The 14060-nt window shown below is 53.3% G+C and overlaps 1 protein-coding gene across 1 annotated transcript; it reads right to left on the bottom strand.

The window, feature by feature from the left end:
- Positions 1-12738: 12738 nt before the first annotated feature.
- Positions 12739-13749, bottom strand: LOC129734318 (olfactory receptor 14C36-like). Its single transcript, XM_055697203.1, has one exon. The coding sequence runs from the start codon at positions 13747-13749 to the stop codon at positions 12739-12741; it is 1011 nt and encodes a 336-aa protein (XP_055553178.1).
- Between the last annotated feature and the right edge of the window lie 311 nt (positions 13750-14060).

Below are 14060 nucleotides of genomic sequence, written 5' to 3'. Positions count from 1 at the left end.
TGAATAGCATTTATAATGTAGTTCATCACAGACCCTGACTCTCTTCTGAATTTTTTGTAGTTACTTGTGGTATTTCAGTTCTGATAAAGTTGTCATCCCCATTCTAATTCCTTCTGTGATTTTCTTTTCTGAAGGTGCCCTGCTCTCTCCTCATCTAACAAAGCCAAAGGGCCATTAGGAAACTATATTTTGGCTGGGATTCTTCCTTCCAAGGCCTTTCTGGAGCTGCAGGGACAGTTCCTCTGTCCACAGACGGAGGGGAAAAGGTTCCTGGCATGGCAGCAGTACCAGGGAACACCAGCCCTTGGCTCTCAAGTGCTGTCCTTCTTCCACTTCCACACTCTCCTTCTGACCCCATGCCTTGGTGTAAGGCCTGAGGGCTCTGGCAGCTTGGTCACCGCCGTGCTGCGGGCAGTCCTGTGAGCGCAGGCAGGGGCAGGCAACGGGCACTCTGTGACGGTGCTGACCTCCATCAAATGTTCTGGATTGGTGGAGACCACCTGAATGCAGCACTGCAACGTGCTTCCTTGAACCGAGGTCCCCGTGCCCGTTGCTCATGACGAGGGCCATCTCCGCGAGGTGCCGAGCAGGGCGCGACACCCCCGAGCTGAGGTGCTGCCAGCCTCTGGCAGGGGCAGCAGGAGGCCAGGCAGTCACTGTGCCTGCTGCAGTGCTCTGCCTCCGCACGTGCCAGGGACGGGCTCGTGCCTCTGAGCACCCCTGTGTGCGTGAGGCTGGGGTACAACCACGCCAGCAGTGCATGAGGCCAGCTGAGGCGGGGACACCTCCCAGGGCCCGGCCGTTCCTGTGTGTGACTGCAGGAACAAAGGCCACTGTCCCAGGGAGATTCATCTCACCCGCCTTGGGCAGGCTCATTGCAAGGGCCTCGGTCTGATCACGGCACCCTTTCTGGATGGTGCCCTCAAATGTGTCCGAGCAATCAGGGAGGTTCTGGGGTCCTGGCAAAAGGCAGACATCCAGCCTTTGTTCAGGAAAAGCAAGAAGGACAATTGGGAGAAATACAGGCTGGTCATCCTCACCTTAGTGTCTGGGGAAATGACGGTGGAAATATTCCTGCAGCCATTTCCAGGTAATTGTGGGACATCAAAGGGCTTGCTGCACCCATACGTATTGAGGCAAGAAGGGGATGGTTTGTACCTGGACCTTTGCAAGGGTTTTGACTTTTTCTCCTGCACTTTCTGTATAGGCAGATGGGTGACTTCGGGAGTGAAGAAATGGAGGATACTGTGGGGGGAAGTTGGCTGGGGGCTTGTGGCTATGTCTCGAGCTAGCTCAACAGCGTCAGGGAGCGAAACCCGACCTTGGGAGAGAGACACAGTTATGCTTGTTGGAAGGAAGCCATGGGAGCAAGAGGAGAAAGATAGAGAGTGGTCTGCAGAGCTTGTGGCCTTGTAGATAAAGGGAGTTGCTGAGCTGCTGTGTCTGTAATAAAAAAAGAGCCCAGAGTGGAAAATTGCTGAGCACAATTACAGGCTGACACGTCAGCCCCCTGCAAAGGTATAAAAGGCTTGCTTGATTATTGATTAATAAAGTGTCTTCGAGGTGTCTTCAGGTGTCTTTGTGCCTTCGATCCTCTCCCAGAGTCGGTGCATCATACGCCACAGGGGCTCAAGACCAAATGTCACCAGTGGTCAAGTCCTCCTGGTGGCCACTGACTAGTGGCATCTTCCAGTGCAAGCAGTTGGGCCAACTGTGTTGAATGTCTTTATTGTCTCCCAGTACAAGTTGACAAAGTGGCTTTTCAGACCCTCCTGTGGATGATGCCAAAGTGGGCAGAGCCCTTGAGCGATGCCATCCAGTTCACCCTGCCTTGAGCAGGACAGCTGGACAAGGGCATTTACAGGGGCCTCTCCCAACCTGAGATATTCTAGGACTCATTGACTCACTTCCCTGGAGAGCTCAGTTGGGATGGGATAGCGGGGGGAAGAAGGGAAAACAGAGGCGCAGAAGCAGAGACAAAACATGGTCCAGTAGAAACAAAGCAGTTCCTCTGGGGAATGTTCTCTCAGCCAAATGGTAGGTAGGAAATCCATGAGATAAATTGGCTGACAGAAGCTTCCCTTTATCTGCTGGGTGCTGGGCCACGGGGAGGGTGACGGCTGAGGACGGTATCTCGTGGTGAGTTGTGTCTCAGGGACTCACATTCCAGCAGGAAGCCAATGGCTGTGGCGGGGGCAGTGAGGCCAGTTCTGCCTGCGGAGGGGACAGGCCACCAGCAGCAATGTGCCTGGGAAAGGGGCGGTGAGGTCACCTCTGCCTGACACAGCGCGTAGGGCAGCCCCTGACTCATGGCTGGGACACGTGCTGTTAAGCTCCATCTGCCAGTGTCTCGGGCAGGCCAGCAGAACCAAGGGGCTTCTTTCTTGCTTGTCACGTCGCTGCTGCCTGAGAACATGACAGCACCGCAGCAGGCACACCGCTTGCTCGTGTCTATGCGAGAAGCTGAAAGGCTCGCAGCCTTGGAAGAGCATGATGAGGCCGTGGCATGGTCAGGGGAAAGGCCACAAGGAGGGGGATGGGTCGGGATGCCCGCCTGAAGGGTGGTTTCCCAGGTGGTGGAGCTTTCCTTGGAGGTAGGGAAGAGCAGGAGGGAGAAGCACTGCCACCCAGTGCAGCTGGGAAAGTGGAGACTGGAGGTCAGGAGGAGGAAATGTCACTCAGGGGCTTGTGCTGTGGTGGGAGACGTCGTCCAGAAGGAATATGAGATCAGTCCATGTCTGTGTTTGCAGGAACAGCGTGTGAGGGTGGGCAGACATCAGTGCATGTGTGGCAAGGGCAGGGCGAGAGCAAGGTGGGGAAGCCAGATGGGTGCCTGCGGCCTGCCGGGGAAAAGCAGCAGCCGTGGGACAGCGTAGGACAACGTGAGACGGAAGGCAAAGGGCACGGGCAAGGCTGGAAGTCACCAAGAGAACCCAAGGGTTGTCCCCTTGCGTACGGCCATTGCCTGTTTATGTGTGCAGTTTATGGCACCTGCAGTGTCCTTGGCCATCTCTTCCTTTCCTGTGGATCTCTTTGTCACTGCCTTCCCCAGTTCAGCAGCCCCTCGCCAAGGAATAAACCACCCAGCAGAAGAGTGAAACCCAGTGGGTCTCTCTGTAAGGGGTGGTTGATTCTGCCTGTATCTCCGCAGGTAAGTTGTTCCCCACCGACTGTTCTCCAGTGTCTCAGTCAGTCATAACAGGAAAAATCCCTCCCCGTGTACATCTACCCGACCACCTTGGTGGTAACGCTTTTTGTGCTACAGGGCACATATCCAGCACCACCCAGTGCCCTGTGGAACGTTCCAGTACCTACTGCTAGTTAGTTCTGACAGCTTCATGAAATGCATTGAGCAATCACAATGTGGGTAGGGCCCCACAAAGACCAGAGTTCCATTTTGGTGTGTCTCGGCTTCATTTTAGTAACACACTTCACACTGAGTGTGGATTCAGTGTTGTCCAGGTCTGGAGGTCAGTCTCGTTCCAATGAGTGTATTTTGGTCTTAGCCACAGTTACTCCCACTAGTCCCCAGTGGGATGGGGATACCAGCTACAGGCATTCCTGCATGAGGACATTCAGGGAAATGGGTACCTACCCAACAATCACTCCTCCTAACAGCATTTATCGATTCTTCAACAATTTTCAAATGAGTATTCCATGTCCATGACTCCTCCTGATCCCACCCAAGCTGAGGATTTAGCATACCACATCACAGGCCAAATTCTATACATCTGTAAAACATGTTTCAACATATATCTACAAAGGAGAGACAAGTAGCAGGCTCCAGCTTCCCTGTAGACAGCCCAGTCTTATCTGGGGTCGCATTTCAGTCATTCACTTATATGCTGTCTGGCAATAATGCAAGATACCGAACCTAGAACTTCATGATTCTGGAGGTAGTTTCAAGCATAAAGGTTTTTCTTGCTTGACAGTCCATTCTGGTGATGTGGCTGCTTAAACCCTGCTATGGCACGTCCATGGAGTGACTCCTTCAGGCTTGACAGCAGCGTAGGTGCTGAGCAAAATCTGGAAAGGTCCTTTCACTTCTCTTCAACGGTTCATCCAACCACGTTCTAAGATACACACAATCTCCGGGTCGGTAGTGATGTACAGGCACGTCCAGGGACAGATCTGCGCTCACAGTGACATACCTCTGGAGAGAGGACAGGACCTTTCCTAGAGACTGAACATACTCTTTTAAGCCATGTTTCCCTTCTATTATTTTGGGATTCACTCCCATTTCTGTCACCTGGCAAGGTTTACCATGTATCCTTTCCAAAGGACTAAGTCTCTCCTTCCGTTTACGCTGGATCCTGTATCTGTAGCAATGCTGAGGGAAAAGCATCTGACTGCTCTCTCTGAGGTTCTTGTCAGATTTTACTCATCTGTCTTTTCAGGCTTTGCTTCATTCTTTCTACTTTCCCGCTTGATTGAGGTCTCCATGGAGTGTGGAGATCCCATTTTACCCCTCCTAGTTTAGCTAAAAGGTGAAGGGCTTCTACTACCAAGTGTCGACCCCTACCCAAAGAAAGTCCTATGGGTACCCCAATCTCAGCATAATCTCTGAACTTACACTTACGGTATTTCTTATTGGTGCGACAAGGGAAAGCTTCCAGCCAGCCTGAAAAAGCATCTGCCATGACTAAAAGGTACGGATACCCATTTTGCTGCAGTAACTTGGAAAAAGTCTAATTGCCAGTAATCCCCTGGGCTTTGTCAGCCCTGGGAAAGATCATTGGGGTAGGTGAGGGTTATTCTTCAGGTACAACTCAGGCTTCTTCTCTCTGCTTTTTGTTTTCCCAGTCATGGTACATTTAGAACTTGCCCTTTCAAGGCTTCTACCAAACTCTCAATTCCCCAGAGAGTTTCGTGGTGCTTCCTTTTAACCAATTCACACATAATTTCCTCTGTAAATGTTAGTTGATGCGAAGGAGTCACCCATCATCCGTGATTTGGGGTTGCTTCAGTATATTAGCCAACTGATTGTTTTCTGGTGGATCCTGTGGGCTCTTAGGCCCTACTTTCTGCCGTTTCTCTGGCAGGACTAGCAATATTTGACTTTCAGCTGCTTCTTTCCTTGCTTGATCTGCCACTTGCTGTCCTATATGCACCGAGCTATCTCCAAGGTGCTGCACTTTACAATGCATAATTGCCAGCACCCTGGGTCAACTGGTCACCTGAAATGATGGTTGGGTCTTTGCCTCATAATTTGACGGGGGATCCTTGAGAGGTTCAGAGTCCTCTTTCTTTCTTTCTTTCCAACAGCCCCATCGGCATGGTCTATTCCAAAGGCAAATTTCAAATATGTCCATACATTAAAAAAGCCTTGTCTGTTCATAATAATCCCAGTGCCCTTAGTAAGGCTGTGAGTTCTGCCTCTTGGGCCCACGTGTCAGATGAGAGGGCTTTGGCTTCTCTTCTCTCTCTGATAGTTACCACCACATGTCCTGCTCTTTGGGTCCCATTTCGCACAAAAGTACTACCACCTACAAATAAGTCCCAGTCTCCATTTTCTGTTGGCGTGCCTTTTAATTCCACTCGGCTAGAATATACCTCTGCCATTGTCTTTAAACAATCATGAGTTGGTTCTTCTTTTCCACTGAGATCATGTCATTTTTGCCCAGGTGTCAGTTCCTGGGCCTCTTGCATCGGTAATACTGTAGCTGCCACCGTGCGCGGACAGGTTGGCCGTCCTTTACTGACACTGTCCAGCTGTTTGGAAAAGCTCCCCACGGCTCTGCTCCATGGTTCCAGGCTCTGGGCCAACACTCCTAAGGCAACGTGTCACCTTTCATGCACAAAGAGTTCCAATGGGTTTTCTAGATTTGGGAGGCCTAGAGCTGGAGCACTCATTCCAGTCCGTTTCCATTCCGTAAAGGCATCTCTGCACTCCTGAGTCCAGACAAGGAGGTTTCCCTTTCCTCCGACACCTTCATATAAAAGCTTGGCAATGAGTCCCAAATTCGTTATCCATAAGTGACACCACCCGGCCATTCCCAGGGATGCTCTGAGCTCTTGTTTTCATTTGGCTTCTGGGATTTGACAAATGGCCCTTTTCCTCCAGCTCCAAGACTCTGCTGGCCCAGGCAAATTGTAAATCCCCAATTGGTTGCTTCTTCTGGGGTGGTCTCTGCCTTTTCCCAGGGTACTTTGTACCCTGCTAGCCCCCAAAGTTTAGGAGGTCCTTGTTATAGAATCTTCTTTACTACTGGTTGCTAGCAGTATGTCACCTACCTATTGCAGCAAGGCGACATTTTCCTACCTCTTTTGCCAGCTTTCCAACTCACTGGCTAATTGATTTCCAAAGACTGTAGGGCTATTTTTAACTCCTTGCAGTCATACAGCCCTGCACAGCTGGGTTTCTCGACCAGTTTCAGGGCTTTCCCATTTGAAACCAACCGACTGGTGACTGGCAGCAGCCAGCACAAGGCAGAAGAACGCATCTTCCATCTCATACAGTAAACCATTCCTCATTCTCCTTCAGGGTGGTCAGGAGGGCATACGGGTGTGCTACTGCCTCATGGACATCTTGCACAGTTGGATTTATAGCTCTTGAATCTTGCACCAGTTTGTATTCTTCTGAATTTGGCTTCCTGACAGGTAATACTGGAGTGTTATGTTCTGATTGGCATTCTCTTAGTAACCCCAAATCTGTGATTTGTTCAATTAAGGACTGCAACCCTTTCCTGACTTGTAGTTTAACTGGGTACAGCTTTTGACTTGCTGGTCTGCCATTTGGCTTCCACTGGATGATTACTGGTTCCCCTGCTTGGGGTTGCCCTGGTGTTCCTGAAGCCCATACAAGAGGTATTGCAGCATTTGTAACTGCTTCTGGTATCTGCTGTAGCTCGGCTTCCTTCTGCAACATAAAAACGTGGGCATCCAAATCTTTATTGTCAGGAATATGGTTCCTTTGAGGAAGCCCAGGTGGCACCTCAGGTAGATTTGGTTTCTGTCAACCAGCAACTGAATGCCAGCCCTGCAGTACGTCTGACCCAAGTTCATCCAGCTGGTCCATGAACAGGAAGCCCATCACAGTGGGGGTTCCAATCACCTGGCTACTCCCACACTCCACTGGTACTTATTCCAACAATCCTTCGCTCAGCCCCGTGAAGATACCATCAAAGAACCAGTGCATGGTTCTCACAGTGTTCCTGGATCACAGCATATGCAAACTGAAGCACATTTTCAGCAGCACCATGTCCTCCTGGAGGTCAGCCTCCCCTCCCCCACAGGCCTTCAGGGGCCTCAGCAGCACTGCAGCTAGCCAAGCCTTCTTCTGCCAGGGCTGCAGAGACCAGCACTGCTTTTCTGGCCTTGCAGAGGGCAGGGCTTCCTCTGCTGGTGCACTTAGATTGCCACCGCCACCCACTCCAGCGGGTCTCTGGTCTCCAGCACAGCACGGGCACACGCTGGCTTGGGGGCGCTTGGTACCAGCTTTGCCCGAGAGAAGCCTGAGCTTGGCCCCAGCGCTACGGCTGAGGTGCTGCAGCCCAGAAGCGCACCGATGGCTTGGGACTGGGGCTCAGGCAGGAGGAGCTGGACTTCCACATGCTGTCATCGTGCTGGATATTGATGGAGTAAATCATGATATTGATGAAATAAATCATGAGGTGTGGTGGGGCAGGTCACAGTGGTGTGGCAGGGAAAGGTGTGGGCTTTTCACGAGGGACAGGCCAGGAAGCTGAGGAGGGGATGCCCTCCGTGTGCAGGCACTTGTTGCACGTGCGGATCTCCTCTCCGGGGTGTGCAGCAGGTTGGGTGAGCCCTTGCAGGAGAGTGTCAGCGAGAGGCCGGTTAGTGTGCCATCCTGGTGGGAGACACAGCACCCGCACTCAGGGTACGGCAGTGGAGAAAGGCTTATCTAAGCAAGCCAAGGAAGTCTGCAGGTCCATGATCCCAGCTCTTATTGGGGACTTCATGACCCTGACGCCTTCTGGAAGGGGAGCACAGCAGGATACACCCTGTCCAGCTGGTGTCGGGGGTCTCTTGAGACAAATTCTTTGCACAGGTGTCAGGCCAACAAAGGTGACGCTCACCTGAATCTGGTCCTTGCCAAAAAGGCAGTGCTGCTGAGGGATGTGAAAACCAGTGTCAGCCCCGGCTGTAGTGCTCATGAAATAGGGGGAGAAGACTTTAGCCTCTTCAGGGGACTTGTAGTGGTAGTCCCATGGGCAGCAGCACTCAAGGACAGCAGAGCTGTGTACGGCTGGTCATTCAGGAAAGCATTTTCCAAGCAGAACTGTCCATACCGAGGAGCAGGAAATCAAGCAGACATGCCTAGAGAGATCCTTGGCTAAAGAAGGAATTCCTCAAGAATCTCCAGAGAGAAAAGGAAGCATCCTGGAGGTGGATGCAAGGGCTCAAAGAGGAATTTAGAAATAGGGATGTCTTCAGGGAAGCCAAAGCCTGCTTAGTATGGGGTCTTGCAAGATGTTCAAGGGCATCAAGAGGATCTGTCACTACTTGCAGAACAGTTTAAGAAATAAACGAAGCCCCTGTGTGGCCACTGCTGAGCTTAGTAAGAGCAGGTCTAGATAAAACTGAACATCCTCCAGGTCCTCGTTGCCTTAGTCTTCCCCAGCATCGTGTCCCAAAGCTTTGTGCCTGAAGGCAGGACTCTGGAGGGAACCAGCCAAGTGTGGATGGGGATCATGTCAGGAGTCATTTGACCAAATTCAATGCTTCCCACTCCAGGGAGGTGGAGGGGCGGCATCCCAGGGAGCTGTGTGAGCAGGCCGATGTCCCAGTGAGGCCATTCTCCATCCCCACTGGAAGGTCATAGAGACTGGAGGAACTTCCTCTTGACTGGAAGCACCCATGAATCTCGTGATACCCAAGAAGGACAAATTGAAAGTCCTGCCCCTAAAGTGGACCGAGGCCCTGCGATGACACAGGGCAGGGACTGCCTGGCTGGGTCCTTGGTTTGCATTCGGCAAACTAGGAGCCATCAGGAAAGGTGACCAACAGCCTCCTGGGCTGTATGACCAGGAGCACAGCCACGGCAAGTCATTCCCTCCCTCTGCTTCCCACTTGTTTCACCACATCTAGAGTACTTGTCTAGCTTTGGTGCTCCGCAATAGCAGAGAGACATTGGCACGCTGGAGCCATTTCAGTAAAGAATCACAGAGATGGTCAAGGCTGGAGCACGTGCCCTGTTAGATCAGGCTGAGGGAGCTGGGCTGGTCCACCCTGGAGAATGGAGGGCTTTTGTGGGAGGATGTAAGAGCCTTGCGTTGCCTATGGCAAGGTTTCCAAGAACTCACTGTGGTACAAGGCAGGAGCACAGGAAGCAATGAACTGAAGCAAGAGCGCTGTCCTCCTTCTTCACCTTCAGCCTTTAGCTCGGGGAACCACAGGCTGCACAGACCCCCAGTGGTGAGGGGTGTGCCACCAGTTAGAGTCCTCTTGGCTGACATTTCTGGCACCTGAGCGGGTAACTGTCCAGGTGGATTTTCCAAGGGTAAATCCTGCCTCGCCAACCTGACAGCCTGCAGTTGTGCGTGAGGAGCTCCACAGTGGATGACATTTCCCTCAGCTTTACAAATGTCTTCCCATGGTCTCCCTCAGTGTTCTGCCCAAGCGATGCCATGACACTCTGGGTGTGAACAGAAAGAGATGAGTAAAACACCAGCTGGATGGTCAGGCTGAGAGAGCAGTGGGGAAGGGCTCACACCCCACCTGGAGGCCACTGGGACATACTGGGGCAGTGTGGGCACCACAGGGGACTCTCCTGCTTACAGTTTAAGAGCTGGAAAGATAATCCAGTGGAGGCAACTCTCACAGTGTCTGTCGGTGGCACCAAACTGAGAGGACCATCCCTGTGCCCTAGGGATGCCATGGAGGGGAACCCTGGCAGGTGGGGTGGCCGCCCTGTCAGGAGCTGCACAGATGCAGGAAGGACCAAGGGCAGAGCCTGCACCTCCCTCGGGTGGACTAACACCCTGCAGCTGCAGGGCCTGGGACCTGCCTGGCTGGGCAGTGTCTGTGCAGAAAAGGCCCTGGTGGTGCTGGGGGACAGAAGGCAAAACACAATCCCAGCCCGTGACCTGGTAGCAGAGGCAGCCACCAGTGCCCTGGAGCGTCTGAAGAGGTGCCTTGCCAAGGGAGCGCGGGAAGTGTTTGTGTCCCCATGCTCATCCCTCGTTAGACCCCCTGTCCATGACTGTGTTCATTTTTGGGCCCTGACTGGGGAGGGAAGGAGGGAGGGAGCGGCTGGGTGGCTGCTGGGCTTTTGGCCGGAGACAGCCCATTACAACAAGGAAGGTGTGTATGTGGGAGGGAGTTCAGGAAGGAAGGGAGGCAACAGAATGTCCCCAGGACTTGGAGGGCCATGGAGTCATTTCATTGGCCACCCCATTCAGAATGAAGCTGGGAAGTGAGCCTGAAATTCAGAACCAACAAGGTCCATAGACAGGCCAGGCTGTTCCTGTGGTTGTGCCTGGAGACCCGCACACCTACAGCACAGGTTGTGCTGGGGCTGAATCTCCTGCCTGGCTTCAATGGGCTCCCGGAGCCATGGACAAAGCTTTGGGTGGAGGCCCCAGGTGAGGCTGGTCAGGGCCAGGAAGGCCTAGGGATGCTCTCAGGGCCCTGCCCCCATGGGATCCCACCTGCCAGTGCCCTCAGCAGGCCAGGTTCTCCTTCCCTTCTGCCCCAGGGCTGTGCTCTGCTGCTCTCCTTCCCCACTTACCTGGGCATCGGGGACTCCACAACTTCACAGTGACTACAACCAAGGTGGCACTGGTCTTCAAATCCCTGAGCAGATTGTTGTCTTTGGGGAGACCCAGGTGCAGGTGAGCATCAGAGTGGGCAACCTGTTTGGTCTGAGGAACTTGCCCACAAGCCCCTGGACTCTTGGCATCCTTGCTTACCTGTCCTGTCAACACCAAGGAGACTGATTCCCCCAGAATAAACCAGATTATCTCACCCATTGTTTCTCCTGCCATAGTATCTCACAAACCAAACATTTTTTTAATTGGCAATAAATTAATCTTTGCCAAGACCTCACATCTCTGGACATGAAAAGAATCATTAAGAGATCTCTTTGTCTTTATCTTTGGCCATGAGCATTGCTGGTTTATTTTCTTCCTTTGTCCTGTTGAGTCAGTGCAGCGAATGAGCAGCTGAATGTTTGTCTCACCACTGGCCAAGGTTAACCCACCACAGGACCACATCAGGACTGCTGAGCCCACAATGGGGCTCCCAGCACATGAAAGACCCTGACACATCAGAGAAGTCCTGCAGAGGCCAGAAGGATAGTTGGGACATGGAACACATTATGGACAAAGAGAGGCTGAGAGAGCAAGAGTATTATTTGAGAAATTGTTCTGAATGAAAGACTGGAGCGCTGGACCCAGGCCAGCTGGTGGGATCTCAATCAATATTGGTTAGAACACCATGCCATGAGAACATGATCTTGTTGGAGGTCTCTGACAATGGCCTTCCCTGAGAGACCAATGTGGCAAGAGCTATGGGACTTGTGTGTAACAAGTGTCAGTAGGAAAGTGGCTCCCTTTATATTTAGAAATGGTGATGGAGTTGGGTATCACTGGGCAACGGAGGAGGACAGAGGTGACCATGCAGCAGTGGTCCCTAATGAGGGCTGGGGTATATGACCAGGCTTGGAAATGAGCAGTGTTTGGGAATTTGTGGGGAAAATTTCCCTTCTGCAGCTTTCTGAGGGTGTGCAGGGAACACGGCACAGATCTGGCCCCTCAGTCCCGCTCCTTTGGTGCCTTGCTTGCTTCACCATGACCCCTGGGTCTGCACCAGGACCACCCTGCTGTGTGCCCCCACGCTGCACACCCACACAGCTGAGCTCTCACTGGTGTTTCCCTCTCCCTGGCCCTTCCCAGCCCAGCCCCCCCCCCCAGCTCTGCCCACCTCCCCTGCCCTCTCCCCAGCCCAGGCAGACACAGCAGCCCACGCGGGGCTGGCCCCATGCAATTGCCCACCCAAAGGGGGCTGCAGAGCTCTGGGCACTCACCCCATGGCCATAGACCATCACAAGGGCACAGGAGATGCTGGTGGGCAGAGAGGGGTCTCCTCCTGCCAGTCAGCCCCAGGGCTGGCACCAGCCATGGCATGAGGACACAGAGGCCATTGCCTCCCTCTGTCTGCTGCTCCTCTCTCACAGGGACCCTGCTTGCCCACTCCTGGCAGCCCCTCGGGGCCAGTCCCTGTCCCCAGCACCAGGCTGCTGGCCTGGGGGCTCCCCAGGCACCTCCTGCTGCACCAGGGACACAGCAGCCTGCCCCAGCTGGGGCATCCACAGAGACACCTGCTCTTGCCCAGGGATGTGGTCTCAGGCATGGCCCTGAGCAGGCGGTGCTGCTGTGCAGGGCAGCGGTGCCTGAAAGCCCAGGGAGATGGTCCCAGGCACATCCCTCTTGGTCACCCACCATTCCCATGGGCACTGGGCCCCCACACGCCAAGGCTCAACACAGGCCCATGCCCTAACGCGTTGCCCCATGCCCTTCTCCCCTGAGCCATGGGGAACCCAAGATCAGAGACGTTGTTCAGGAAACAATTCCTGCAGCTTGTTCCTGAGCTTCGCTTTGGAATTAGTGCCAAAAGTCCAAACATCGGAACAGAGAAATCCTCCTTTTATTACAGAGATGTGAGCCAGGAGTCAAGGTTAATTGTCCACCCATGCATATGTACAAAGAACACCAGGTCAGACAGGCTGGGTTCCCACGTGCAACAGATTCAGACATTTCTAGAAAAACAGGATTGTCACAAACAGAATGCTAAACCCACTGGAGTTTCCAGAAATGAAGTGGAAATGCCTTGTGAAGGGACATGGATAATTTGTTGCTTCTGAGATACACCTGACTGCATCAGCTTCTTCAGTGCGTCCTTCAGCTCCTGGTTCCTCATGCTGTAGATGAGGGGGTTCACTGCTGGAGGCACCACCGAGTACAGGACTGCCACCACCAGGTCCAGGGATGGGGAGGAGATGGAGGGGGGCTTCAGGTGGGCAAATATGGCAGTGCTGAGAAAGAGGGAGATCACGGCCAGGTGAGGGAGGCACGTGGAAAAGGCTTTGTGCCGTCCCTGCTCAGAGGGGATCCTCAGCACAGCCCTGAAGATCTGCACATAGGACAGAACAATGAAAATGAAACATCCACAGACTAAACAGGAACTAATCACAATAAGCCCCACTTCCCTGAGGTAGGTGTGTGAGCAGGAGAGCTTGAGGATCTGTGGGATTTCACAGAAGACCTGTCCCAGGGCATTGCCTTGGCAGAGTGGCAGTGAAAAAGTATTTGCTGTCTGTAGGAGGGAGTTGACAAACCCACTGCCCCAGGCAGCTGCTGCCATGTGGACACAAGCTCTGCTGCCCAGCAGGGTCCCGTAGTGCAGGGGCTGGCAGATGGCCACGTAGCGGTCATAGGCCATGACGGTGAGGAGAGAACACTCCGCTGAAAGGAAAAAGACAATCAGGAAGAGCTGTGCAGCACATCCTGAGTAGGAGATGTCCCTGGTGTCCCAGAGGGAGTTGGCCATGGCTTTGGGGAGAGTGGTGGAGATGGATCCCAGGTCGAGGAGGGAGAGGTTGAGGAGGAAGAAGTACATGGGGGTGTGCAGGTGGTGGTCGCAGACTATGGCAGTGATGATGAGTCCGTTGGCCATGAGGGCAGCCAGGTAGATGCCCAGGGAGAGCCAGAAGTGCAAGAGCTGCAGCTCCCGCGTGTCTGCCAATGCCAGGAGGAGGAACTGGGAGATGGAGCTGCTGTTGGACATGTGCTGCCTCTGGGCATATGGTCCTGTCACAGGAGAAAAAGACAGTGATAATTTAGGGGAGACTTCTGCAAGCAAAATCAAAGCCATTTCCCACAGACCATCCCCCCGTCACACACAGACATCCCTCTCTTTTCTCGGAGACCTTCCTGCAGCTGTGTGGCTGCAGCCCTGCTTGGTGCTGGCCGTGTGGGTGATGAAGAGCAGGGCATCTGCCCAAGGGCTCTTGACCAGCCAGCCCCACTCTGCAGCAGTGGGTGGGGGCAGGGACCAGTCCTGGTGTTTAACTTTGTCCTCTGAAACCAGTGCCAACG

Source organism: Falco cherrug, chromosome 19 (assembly GCF_023634085.1).
Source record: "Falco cherrug isolate bFalChe1 chromosome 19, bFalChe1.pri, whole genome shotgun sequence".
Classification (NCBI taxonomy): domain Eukaryota; kingdom Metazoa; phylum Chordata; class Aves; order Falconiformes; family Falconidae; genus Falco; species Falco cherrug.
This window is presented reverse-complemented; position numbering and strand designations above follow the sequence as displayed.

Excerpts from the sequence above, each read along its gene's own strand:
- LOC129734318 (XM_055697203.1), bottom strand. The coding sequence starts at position 13,749 with ATGTCCAACAGCAGCTCCATCTCCCAGTTCCTCCTCCTGGCATTGGCA.